We start from the raw sequence: 12,962 nt of genomic DNA on the forward strand, positions 1-12,962 counted from the left end.
TCAGAAAGCAGCACTTGATTCCAGACATACAAGAGATCTCAAGATGGACGTGTCTCCTGCAATCAGTGACACACAAAGACAGAATCCCAGCACAGACACCATGAACACAAGCACAGAAGAAAGGACTGAATCTGTTTTTTCAACTTCCATACCAGAAAAAACAATTTCCTCCTCACCCGACATCAGCAGTGCAACTGAGTACACCATTTCAGAGTCCACTGATGCCAGCAATGTCCCAGGGTTTACAAGCACACCACCAGAAGACACAACTTTCTCCTCACCAGTCACCAGCAGTGCAACTGAGAACATCACCTCAGAGTCCACTGATGTCAACACCGTATCAACTTTTACAAGTGTGGCACCAGAGGACACAACTTTCTCCTCACCTGACACACAAAGCACATCTGAATTCATCACCTCAGAGTCCACTGATGCCAGCACCATCTCAACTTTCACAAGCATGGCACCAGAGGACACAACCTTTTCCTCAGCAGTCACCAGCAGCACAACTGAGAACGTCACCCCAGAGTCCACTGATGAGAGCACCATCTCAGGTTTCACAAGCGTGGCACCAGAGGACGCAACTTTCTCCTCCCCAGTCACCAGCAGCGCAACTGAGACCATCACCCCAGAATCCACTGATGCCAGCACCATCTCAACTTTCACAAGTGTGGCACCAGAGGACACAACTTTTTCCTCACCGGTCACCAGCAGCACAACTGAGAACGTCACCCCAGAGTCCACTGATGAGAGCACCATCTCAACTTTCACAAGCATGGCACCAGAGGACACAACCTTCTCCTCACTAGTCACCAGCAGCGCAACTGAGAACATCACCCCAGAGTCCGCTGGTGCCAGCACCATCTCAGGTTTCACAAGCGTGGCACCAGAGGACACAACTTTCTCCTCACCAGTCACCAGCAGCACAACTGAGAACGTCACCCCAGAGTCCACTGATGAGAGCACCATCTCAACTTTCATAAGCGTGGCACCAGAGGACACAACTTTTTCCTCCCCAGTCACCAGCAGCGCAACTGAGACCATCACCCCAGAATCCACTGATGCCAGCACCATCTCAACTTTCACAAGTGTGGCACCAGAGGACACAACTTTTTCCTCACCGGTCACCAGCAGCACAACTGAGAACGTCACCCCAGAGTCCACTGATGAGAGCACCATCTCAACTTTCACAAGCATGGCACCAGAGGACACAACCTTCTCCTCACTAGTCACCAGCAGCGCAACTGAGAACATCACCCCAGAGTCCGCTGGTGCCAGCACCATCTCAGGTTTCACAAGCGTGGCACCAGAGGACACAACTTTCTCCTCACCAGTCACCAGCAGCACAACTGAGAACGTCACCCCAGAGTCCACTGATGAGAGCACCATCTCAACTTTCATAAGCGTGGCACCAGAGGACACAACTTTTTCCTCCCCAGTCACCAGCAGCGCAACTGAGACCATCACCCCAGAATCCACTGATGCCAGCACCATCTCAACTTTCACAAGTGTGGCACCAGAGGACACAACTTTTTCCTCACCGGTCACCAGCAGCACAACTGAGAACGTCACCCCAGAGTCCACTGATGAGAGCACCATCTCAACTTTCACAAGCATGGCACCAGAGGACACAACCTTCTCCTCACTAGTCACCAGCAGCGCAACTGAGAACATCACCCCAGAGTCCGCTGGTGCCAGCACCATCTCAGGTTTCACAAGCGTGGCACCAGAGGACACAACTTTCTCCTCACCAGTCACCAGCAGCACAACTGAGAACGTCACCCCAGAGTCCACTGATGAGAGCACCATCTCAACTTTCATAAGCGTGGCACCAGAGGACACAACTTTTTCCTCCCCAGTCACCAGCAGCGCAACTGAGACCATCACCCCAGAATCCACTGATGCCAGCACCATCTCAACTTTCACAAGTGTGGCACCAGAGGACACAACTTTTTCCTCACCGGTCACCAGCAGCACAACTGAGAACGTCACCCCAGAGTCCACTGATGAGAGCACCATCTCAACTTTCACAAGCATGGCACCAGAGGACACAACCTTCTCCTCACTAGTCACCAGCAGCACAACTGAGAACGTCACCCCAGAGTCCACTGATGACAGCACCATTTCAGCTTTCACAAGCGTGGCACCAGAGGACACAACTTTTTCCTCACCAGTCACCAGCAGCACAACTGAGAACGTCACCCCAGAGTCCGCTGATGCCAGCACCATCTCAGCTTTCACAAGCATGGCACCAGAGGACACAACCTTCTCCTCACTAGTCACCAGCAGCACAACTGAGAACGTCACCCCAGAGTCCACTGATGAGAGCACCATCTCAACTTTCACAAGCATGGCACCAGAGGACACAACCTTCTCCTCAGTAGTCAACAACAGCGCAACTGAGAACATCACCCCAGAGTCCACTGATGCCAGCACCATCTCAGCTTTCACAAGCGTGGCACCAGAGGACACAACTTTTTCCTCACCAGTCACCAGCAGCACAGCTGAGAACGTCACCCCAGAGTCCACTGATGCCAATACCGTATCAACTTTTACAAGCACACCAGCAGAAGACACAACTTTTTCCTCCCCAGTCACCAGCAGCACAACTGAGAAAATCACCCCAGAGTCCACTGATGAGAGCACCATCTCAACTTTCACAAGCATGGCACCAGAGGACACAACCTTCTCCTCACTAGTCACCAGCAGCGCAACTGAGAACATCACCCCAGAGTCCACTGATGCCAATACCGTATCAACTTTTACAAGCACACCAGCAGAAGACACAACTTTTTCCTCCCCAGTCACCAGCAGCGCAACTGAGAATGTCACCTCAGGGTCCACTGATACCAGCACCATCTCACCTTTCACAAGCGTGGCACCAGAGGACACAACATTTTCCTCAGCTATTACAAGCGTGGCACCAGAGGACACAACTTTTTCCTCACCAGTCACTAGCAGCGCAACAGAGAACGTCACCTCAGAGTCCTCAACATATATTACCACCACAGCAACAATTGTCACCAGTAATTCAACAGTAGTTAGTGACAAGACAACACCAGAAGTTAGTACTATTATTTCTACCACATCTCCTCCCGCAACACCCACCATCCCAGATACCCAGAACAGCCACACAACTACTCCTCAAGGTAAGAATCACTTCTTCTTTGTGAATACTGTATTTTTAAGAGGGTTGTTTTTGCTCCGTCTCCAAAACTGGAACATCAAGATAGCTTCTGAACTGGGTTGCATGGACCCAATCATGAGGGTCCCTCTTTGGATTCCACTTATCAGGCCCCTAGAGGCATTCAGGTGTCTTCCTTTAATATGGTTTCTACCCAAAGAATGAGAGTGTCCTGAATTTTCTTCCTTTCTTCAGGGACACACGCAACTCCTCCTTATCTCCCTCTGTACAGATCCGATTGGGATTTCTTTCATAATGGGGCATCCTCATGTAGACATGCCTTTCGCCCACCTTCCTCCACAGAATAATTTTCTTCTTCCTTGTATCCCCCGTCGCCAATCCTCAATACGATTTCCTGTCTCGGTGGAGCCAAGTCTGGCCTCAGTCTCCGCCTCTGTTATCCCAGGGTCTTGAGTGGAGATACCATAGGTGGGGCTCTTCCGTCCTTCTGCTGGCTTTGGAGATCAAAGGTTATGTGCCCATGAGCTTTGTCCCTAGCTCTACCCCAAAGCCAATGTGGGACTTGTGTCATGCTCAGGCAATAAGCATGCTCAACTCAGACATCCTTGAAAGGGGATTGGGAAAATCCATGAAGGAGAAAAGACTATCAGTGGCAGCTAGTCATGCAAGCTAAACAATTGGATGCAACATACCTCTTCGTACCAGTTGCAGAACAAAAGATTGCCAGAATAATTATTATTATTATTATTATTATTATTATTATTATTATTATTATTATGTTACGGCTAAAATCTGGGTGCGAGGCTGCTCTGCCACCCAGCTCATCGGACTAAGTCCGTGGGTCCCTGCGGAGGAAAATGAGCTCAGCCAGAGACAGGAGCAAACTGCAGAAGATCCAAGTTTATTGCGCAACAGGTTCAAGGCGAGATTGAACAGCGAGAAAGGGGTGACATGAGTTTTTGAAACTCCCTCCATGTCCCAGAATACAGTGCAAAACACGTCATGAATACATTAAAGAGAGGTTTGGTTACACAGATTACAACATGAATATATTAAAGGGAGGTTGGGTTACACAGATTAACATATGGAGGAGGGAGGGGGGAATATGCAGAGCTGGAGATATGCACAGATAAACACTTCCTGGGGATGAGAAAACAATGGTCTCAAATATGCATAGTCTGCCACCTGACATTGCCTGGAGGAAAGGCTGATCAGAGCGATTTGACAGGATTAGGGTCTTAACACCTTGCTTGAGGGATTATGCTGGACAGGGGAGGTGTGATGGAGTCCTAGAGAAATTGAGCAAACTGGCACATTGATTTTCTATGAATTTTATAGATTTTAGTCCCTTTTGACATTGACAATTGGAAATAAATTGATATATTGTAGCGAAGAAGAAGGTGAAGAAGACATGCCCCCCTTCCGTATCAATTATTATTAATATTATTTATTATTTATACCCTTACTTCCAGCTGAATGCCTGGATTCAAAACGTGGAAGTGGGAGAGAGCCCCCCGGAGGGTTTAAAACAGGCAAAGTTAAACAGCAGTATAGAAACAAACTTGAAATAGAAGTTGCTGAAGTACAACTTATTACAAAACTGAAAACTATGGAGAGACCTGGTCTGAATAGAGATATTGGATTCTTGTCTCATTACATATGCTGAAGCGATTTTTGGTCATCTGCATACTATCCCTTGCTTCTTCCTATAGAACTAATTAACAGTCGTCAACAGGTTTACCATACCCACTGAGTCAATCACGCATCTCCTACTACCCTTCTGAGAAAAAACCCTCCCTACCCTCTCACTATATATAAAGGCCTGGTGACTTCTGTTTCAGTATATCTGAAGAAGTGGGCATGCGCATTAAACCTTATACCCAGAACAAACTTAGTTTGTCTCTAAGGTGCTACTGGACATTTTTTTTAAAAAAATTATTTATTTATTTCAATAGCGGTATGGTGTGGGGTTGTAGGTTGTTAGATCCTTTTTGATATCCCATTTAGTTTGCTTACAGTGTTAGCACCCCCCGCCCCCAATATCTCCCCTTCTGGAACAGACCACACACTGTTAACTACGTTTAAAATGCTTTACGTACAAAATCAAAATGGCTTGATTCATGCCTGCATGGCTGCAAAACACACACTCTCGTTTCAAACATGTCGTCTGAACAAGTTCAGACACCCCTGTCATGATTGGTTACATGGCTGGAAAACAGTGAGGGAAAGGAAGAGAAGCAACTTCACTTCCTCCCTCACGGAGGTAACGGGGTGTGACCTAGATGAGTCTAGGAGCAGACCTCTCTGGTCTTAACCCCTTCATGCACTAACTAGCCCTCCTGCATAGTTTGACTGCAATCCCCCACACATTCAACTCCCCCATCCTTTAAGCCTGCACTGCAGCTCTTATCATCCCTGCCCATTGGGCTTGGTAAAGCTGGCTAGGGTTGATGGGAGTTGGAGTCCACCACATATGGAGGGCGCCATGTTGCGGTATACTGATTTAAGCTGTGAGGGGCAGTTCCCCCTGTCATTTTAAGGGATTCTGTGGCGGTGGGTGGGGTTTAAGTAAAAGGTAAAGGTACCCCTGCCCGTACGGGCCAGTCGTGTCCGACTCTGGGGTTGCACGCCCATCTCACTTAAGAGGCCAGGGGCCAGCGCTGTCCAAAGACACTTCCGGGTCACGTGGCCAGCGTGACAAGCTGCATCTGGCGAGCCAGCGCAGCACACGGAAACGCCGTTTACCTGCCCACTGGTAAGCGGTCCCTATTTATCTACTTGCACCTGTGGGTGCTTTTGAACTGCTACGTTGGCTGGCGCTGGGACCGAGCAACGGGAGCGCACCCCGCCGCGGGGATTCGAACCGCCGACCTGACGATCGGCAAGTCCTAGGCACTGAGGTTTTACCCACAGCGCCACCCGCGTCCCTGTGGTGGGGTTTACTTCCCAGCATTTCTTCTTTACAGAGATTGCTGTTTCTCTCTTCCAGCGAACGAATGTGAAAATGGAGGAACATACGATGGTGTTAAGTGTCTGTGCCTTGACAGTTTATTCTATGGTCCACGGTGTGAATTTGCTGCCGATGAGATCGATTTGGCTACATGTAAGTGGAAGCGAGAGCTGCCTGACCCTATTCTTCCAATCTAGTAGAAACTCCTGCCCTGCCCAGTGGCTTTTGTGTTGAGAAAAACCAGGGCATCAGCAAACCCTCCAACACCCCTCAGATGAAAACAGAGACGTTTCTCACTCCCTGCCAACTGACCCTCCTCAGCCCCCCATTTTTTTTGCCCCCTCCCCAGAGCATTTTCTATCAGAATAAGGACGAATGCCACAACCACATAGGTAAAGGGAAAAGACCCCTGGATGGTTAACTCCAGTCAAAGGCAGCTGTGAGGTTGCGGTGCTCATCTTGCTTTCAGGCCGAGGGAGCCGGCGTTTATCCACAGACAACTTTCTGGCTCATGTGGCCAGCATGACTAAACCACTATTGGCACAACAGGATACCATGACAGGTAACAGGAGAGGATGGAATGATTAATATTATCCTTCCTAACTCGCGCCATGTGCATTTCCCCTTTGCACAGCAAGAAGCTGGTTGCAGACTCATGTGAGTCTCTTAAGATAACAAGCAATTCAATCTGGCTTGCCCAGATTGAAATACGTTCTATTATTCCTGGTAAGACTCCTTTGATCCCTCTTGAGAGCCAGTGTGGTGTAGTGGTTAAGAGCGGTAGACTCATAACCTGGTGAACCGGGTTCGCTTCCTCGCTCCTCCACATGCAGCTGCTGGGTGACCTTGCGCTAGTCACACTTCTTTGAAGTCTCTCAGCCCCACTCACCTCACAGAGTGTTTGTTGTGGGGGAGGAAGGGAAAGGAGAATGTGAGCCGCTTTGAGACTCCTTAGGGTAGTGATAAAGCGGGATATCAAATCCAAACTCTTCTTCTCTTCTTCTTCTTAAAAGAATAAAGACACAATAGTCTTATTCATAAGTAACAAAAAGTAGTTTTACTCATGATCACAGTGTGATCCCTGAAGGCAGGCTTTAGGCTTAAAGTTACAAATATGTACAAACAGGTGTACCACATATGGGAGATAACCTGCAGTCCAGGTGAAGCAGGAAGGAAGCAGGACAAAAAATAAGAGAGGTGGCTATGTGACTTGGTCGTTTACCAGGTCTGAAAAGGTCACGCCCACCTAACTAGTCACATGCAAAAGAAGGGATGCTCCAGCCAGGTGTAACAGGAAGTTCAACTGGTTGGTCCAACATTCCCCATGCATGTTCACTCTAGGCAAACAGGAAATGTTGTACTTGACTGCTCCAGAGGATTACATCCCACAAGTTACACAGACCTTGTCTTCAGCAGTTTAAGTAGAAATAAGATTTTTTTTTAAAAAAAAAAAAACCAAAGCTGTTGGCTGGTGTGAAGAAGCTGCTGCTCTTGCTACCGGCACAGGGACTGGTTTTCAAGGTTTGACAGCTACTCTGCTGGAAAGCTCCTGGTCCCTGCTGCTAATATGGGTCTCTCTCTTTCTCTCCACTTTAGTAAACGTGCCCATGGAATTTGCTGCCAAGGTGAAGATCACCAACAGGGAGTACGAAAAGGAATACGACGACACAAAGTCAGTGCAGTTTAAAACACTGGAGGCAGAATTTAAGAAGGAGGTAACCATGAGTCGTTAGCTCACCCTAGCACATCTTCTCTTGCCACTCCCACCTGAAAAGGTATTTCTCTTTGTTTATGAAGATATTTCTGTTTCATGCCTTTGTTTATGAAGATATTCTGTGTTTCCCCCACCCCCACCCCCAACATTATAGATGGGACAAATCTACAAGAATGTGGACGGATACCGTGATGTGATGATACTGAGCGTGAAGTGAGTACCTGAGGCAGAGGCCAGCTTTCAAGAGATATATAGTTGTTGTTGTTTAGTCGTTTAGTCGTGTCCGACTCTTTGTGACCCCCTGGACCAGAGCAGACCAGGCCCTCCTGTCTTCCACTGCCTCCTGCAGTTTGGTCAAACTCATGTTCGTAGCTTCAAGAACACTGTCCAACCATCTCGTCCTCTGTCGTCCCCTTCTCCTTGTGCCCTGCATCTTTCCCAACATCAGAGTCTTTTCCAGGGAGTCTTCTCTTCTCATGAGGTGGCCAAAGTATTGGAGCCTCAGCTTCAGGATCTGTCCTTCCAGTGAGCACTCAGGGCTGATTTCCTTCAGAATGGATAGGTTTGATCTTCTTGCAGTCCATGGGACTCTCAAGAGTCTCCTCCAGCACCATAATTCAAAAGCATCAATTCTTCAGCGATCAGCCTTCTTTATGGTCCAGCTCTCACTTCCATACATCATTACTGGGAAAACCATAGCTTTAACTATACGGACCTTTGTTGGCAAGGTGATGTCTCTGCTTTTTAAGATGCTGTCTAGGTTTGTCATTGCTTTTTTCCCAAGAAGCAGGCGTCTTTTAATTTCGTGGCTGCTGTCACAATCTGCAGTGATCATGGAGCCCAAGAAAGTAAACTCTCTCATAGTACAGTTCCCCAATGGCCTAGTGAACCCACCAGGGACAGAGTAAGCTCTGTCCTTCTTTCCACTCACCCAGAGCAGAGTTCAGGATCACGGAGGAATGCCCCATTCACTGAATAGTAATGTTCACAGTACAGATACCCAACCAAGAATGCTGAGGACTAGTTGCATAAATAGAACAGATTACCAGTCTGCAATCACCATGCCAGCTGGACCAGTTTTATAGAGATCTGAGCGCAGGGCTGGATTAACGGTTAAGCGAAATAAGCCTGAGCTTAGGGCACCGAGGCACTGCGGAAATTTTTCATTGCCACATTTTTTAACATTCAGTCGCTTAGCTGAGCGTTCATTTTCTCGGCTGAAGTATACTAAAAATCGCAACAGAGCAGCTATGCAGCAAGGCAGGCTGGATTAGGGCTGCCATATGTCCAGAAAATACAGGACATCGCCGGGATTTAGCACCCGAAAAAGGCGTTCGGGCGGAATTTGCAATTTCCGTTGTAAATGTCCGGGTAAACCCGAACGTATGGCAGCCCGAGCTGAAAGTGGGTTTTCTTTGCCGATTCCCCCCCCTAAAGCAGTCTTTTTGCGCGCTTTCAGAGAACCGTTCATTGATTTATCTGCCTCCCTCTCTAATGTGGAAGCGGTGCTAAGTCAGCAGGGCGCAGGATGCGAGAGGGCGTTTTGCTCATGCTGGAAACTTTGTGAATTCTCTCCGCGCCCTTCGGTTCCCAGCCAAGCGGATCCTCTGCTCGGGCAGGATGCGGCCAAGGAGGGTCCGCCCTGTGCGTGCCAGCCTGTGTGTTTGTGTGCTGTTTGTGTGTTTGTGTGCGTCTCCACCCCCATCGTTCAGCCCGGACACTGAGGTCCAGCGCCAAGGGCCTTCTGGCGGTTCCCTCGCTGCGAGAAGTGAAGTTACAGGGAACCAGGCAGAGGGCCTTCTCGGTAGTGGCACCTGCCCTGTGGAACGTCCTCCCAGCAGATGTCAAAGAGAAAAATAACTACCAAACTTTTGGAAGACATCTGAAGGCAGCCCTGTTTAGGGAAGCTTTTAATGTTTAATAGGTTGTTTGTATTTTAGTGTTTTGTTGGAAGCCACCTAAAGTGGCCGGGGAAACCCAGATGGGCGGGGTATAAATATATTATTATTATTATTATTATTATTATTATTATTATTATTATTATTTGTGGGTGTGTGCAAGGGTAGGAGAGGGACTGTCATCACTGCCCGATCCAAGCCCCCCCAGGACAAAAACAGTAGCAGCCTTTCTCTCTCTGGCTTCTCTCTTTCTCTCTCCCCCCTCATTTTCCATCCAACGATCCCTTTCCCCCCACCCTTTTGCCCCCTTTGGCGGGGAGCCCTCCAGAAAATGAATATATTTGGCTCAGGGAGACCCTCCTTCCTCCAACTAGGACTTGTTGATTTAATTCTTCCCCGCCCCCAATCCTTGCTTTACCCGCATCTCGCTGGGCTCCCTGACTCCACCCGCCCCATGGGTTCTCCTCTTGCTGAGATTTCTGACGCTTAAAGGTAAAGGTAAAGGGACCCCTGACCCTTAGGTCTTACCAATCAGAAGGTCGACGGTTCGAATCCCCGTGACGGGGTGAGCTCCCGTTGCTCGGTCCCTGCTCCTGCCAACCTAGCAGTTTGAAAGCATGTCAAAGTGCAAGTAGATAAATAGGTACTGTTCCAGCAGGAAGGTAAATGGCGTCTCTGTGCGCTGCTCTGGTTCTCCAGAAACAGCTTAGTCATGCTGGCCACATGACCCGGAAGCTGTACGCCGGCTCCCTCGGCCAATAAAGCGAGATGAGCGCCGCAACCCCAGAGTTGGCCACGACTGGACCTAATGGTCAGGGGTCCCTTTACTCTGCCAACTGAGCTATTATTGTACAGTGGTACCTCGGGTTAAGTACTTAATTCGTTCTGGAGGTCGTTCTTAACCTGAAACTGTTCTTAACCTGAAGCACCACTTTAGCTAATGGGGTCTCCTGCTGCCACCGTGCTCCCAGAGCACAATTTCTGTTCTCATCCTGAAGCAAAGTTCCTCACCTGAAGCACTATTTCTGGGTTTGTGGAGTCTGTAACCTGAAGCGTATGTAACCTGAGGTACCACTGTGTTATTTTATTTACACTGGATACACAGTCTGTTTGAACAAAAAGAAGCAGCCCCCCCCCCCCTCATTCTTATTATCAAACCACAAAATGGTGGCTCAGCATCTGAGATGTTGTACTCCCTCCACTGTTGTTTTAGCAACGGCAGCATCGATGTGAACTTCACGATCATCATGGAAATCAATATGCCGAACAACGTCAGTGCTATCGATAGAGAGATCATCAACCGGACACAGGAGCTCGTGAAGCAATTGGAACACGCCAGTTCCAGGGACTGTAGCCAACAGGACCAAGGTAAGTTCTGAAGAACAGAGTTCCAGTTTTAATATTGCTTCCCTCCTCTGAGCAAAGTTCCAGGGACTTAGCTATAAAGTTTGGTTTCGTTAGAATCAAATAACACCAGAGACTTATGGTCCCCTTATGAACAAATATTCTGATATGTATATATTTTTGGCCTCTGGGAACTGATACACAGTGACATATCTCTTGGTTACATCAAGAAAGAACTATTCACTGTTGGAGAGAGAAGGTTTGGGAAGAGATTCTTGATCTTTCCTAGCAGAGTTAGCACTATGGTTGATTGCTATGTGAAAACTTGGATGGATTTTATATCTGCCCTCATCTACCTTTAAACAAACGTTTCCAGTGAAAGTACTTAGGCTAGAATAAATCACAGACACCTAGCTGATCAGTGAAGTTTTTACTTACAGAGTCCCAGTAGTTCCAGTAAACAAGTCTCATCCATCGGCAGTAAAAGTAATGAATAAGAAAGGTTCCAAACGATTTAAAAAAGCAAAGAACTTGGCCTCATTACAAAAAATATAATGCAGTCTTTGTGTTAGCAAAGACACACAGGCTGTGTAAATCTCCAAGCTAGGGAGATTTACCCATGTGTGTGTTTTGTTGAGCTGGTTTGAGGTTTGCTCCAATTTAGCACTAGAAAGCGGACAGGCTTTTCCCTGGGAAAGGACCGGGGCAATAGGAAAACTGCTCAGACCTGTGCATTTGGTGTAGAATGGTAAAGGTACCCCTGACCATTAGGTCCAGTCGTGACTGACTCTGGGGTTGTGGCGCTCATCTTGCTTTATTGGCCGAGGCAGCCGGTGTACAGCTTCTGGGTCGTGTGGCCAGCATGACTAAGCCGCTTCTGGTGAACCAGAGCAGCGCAAGGAAATGCCGTTTACCTTCCTGCCGGAGCGGTACCTACTTATCTACTTGCACTTTGACGTGCTTTCGAACTGCTAGGTTGGCAGGAGCAGGGACCGAGCAACGGGAGCTCACCCCATCGCGGGGATTCGAATCGCCAACCTTCTGATCGGCAAGTCCTAGGCTCTGTGGTTTAATCCACAGAAAAGGTAAAGGTAAAGGTACCCCTGCCAGTACGGGCCAGTCGTGACCGACTCTGGGGTTGCGCGCCCATCTCGCTTAAGAGGCCGGGGGCCAGCGCTGTCCAAAGACACTTCCGGGTCACGTGGACAGCGTGATGAAGCTGCTCTGGCGAACCGGCACCAGCGCAGCACATGGAAATGCCGTTTAAAGGTAAAGGTAAAGGTACCCCTGCCCATACGGGCCAGTCTTGACAGACTCTAGGGTTGTGCGCTCATCTCACTCTAGAGGCCGGGAGCCGGCGCTGTCCGCAGACACTTCTGGGTCACGTGGCCAGCGTGACAAGCTGCATCTGGCAAGCCAGCGCAGCACACGGAAACGCCGTTTACCTTCCCGCTATAAAGCGGTACCTATTTATCTACTTGCACTTAAGGGTGCTTTCAAACTGCTAGGTGGGCAGGAGCTGGGACCGAACGACGGGGGCTCACCCCGCCACGGGGATTCGAACCGCCGACCATACGATCGGCAAATCCTAGGCACTGAGGTTTTACCCACAGCGCCACCCGCGTCCCAACCCACAGAAAGTGTTGATTAAATGGAAAACTGCTTGGAGCCATGTTTTCTAGGCAAGCGACAAGCAGAGGTGTGGACGAGTCCTGTCTTTGTGACACACATTAGATAGCTTATGATGTGCAGGGTAAGAATAATAATAATAATAATATTCTGGAACTGAACAATACAATCTTCTCCTTCTTGTTCCAGACTACTGTTTCCGTGTTTTAGAGTCCCCCGCTCTGGTTAGAAATTTTTCGGCAGAAGGTGAGTACTAGATATGGGAATGGGAGGGAGAAGGGA

At 48.5% G+C, this 12,962-nt stretch overlaps 2 protein-coding genes across 10 annotated transcripts in view; one reads left to right on the top strand and one right to left on the bottom strand.

Moving 5' to 3' along the window:
* Nucleotides 1–3,111, bottom strand: LOC310829965 (uncharacterized protein; the record flags this gene model as incomplete). 9 transcript variants are annotated; one of them, XM_083709221.1, is made up of 3 exons in its annotated part: nucleotides 1–480; nucleotides 586–2,685; nucleotides 2,938–3,111. In XM_083709221.1, 3 exons carry the CDS (start codon nucleotides 3,109–3,111, stop codon nucleotides 1–3), a joined length of 2,754 nt encoding a protein of 917 aa, XP_083565347.1. The 9 variants fall into 9 exon arrangements, with proteins under 9 accessions (XP_083565347.1, XP_083565350.1, XP_083565348.1 ...); XM_083709224.1 differs by lacking the exon at nucleotides 2,938–3,111 and having other exon boundaries at nucleotides 586–1,635; nucleotides 1,741–2,886; XM_083709222.1 differs by lacking the exon at nucleotides 2,938–3,111 and having other exon boundaries at nucleotides 586–1,215; nucleotides 1,321–2,886.
* Nucleotides 2,908–12,962, top strand: part of LOC310830161 (mucin-12-like) — a 25,778-nt gene continuing 15,723 nt past the window's right edge. Inside the window, exons 1-6 of the mRNA XM_083709844.1 lie at nucleotides 2,908–3,149; nucleotides 6,135–6,248; nucleotides 7,692–7,810; nucleotides 7,964–8,022; nucleotides 10,921–11,075; nucleotides 12,870–12,926. Coding sequence (XP_083565970.1) covers nucleotides 7,703–7,810; nucleotides 7,964–8,022; nucleotides 10,921–11,075; nucleotides 12,870–12,926 — 379 coding nt within the window. The 5' untranslated portion in view covers nucleotides 2,908–3,149; nucleotides 6,135–6,248; nucleotides 7,692–7,702. The remainder of the gene's footprint in view (nucleotides 3,150–6,134; nucleotides 6,249–7,691; nucleotides 7,811–7,963; nucleotides 8,023–10,920; nucleotides 11,076–12,869; nucleotides 12,927–12,962) is intronic.

This window comes from Podarcis gaigeae, assembly GCF_964106915.1.
Source record: "Podarcis gaigeae genome assembly, chromosome: 13".
Lineage (NCBI taxonomy): Eukaryota > Metazoa > Chordata > Lepidosauria > Squamata > Lacertidae > Podarcis > Podarcis gaigeae.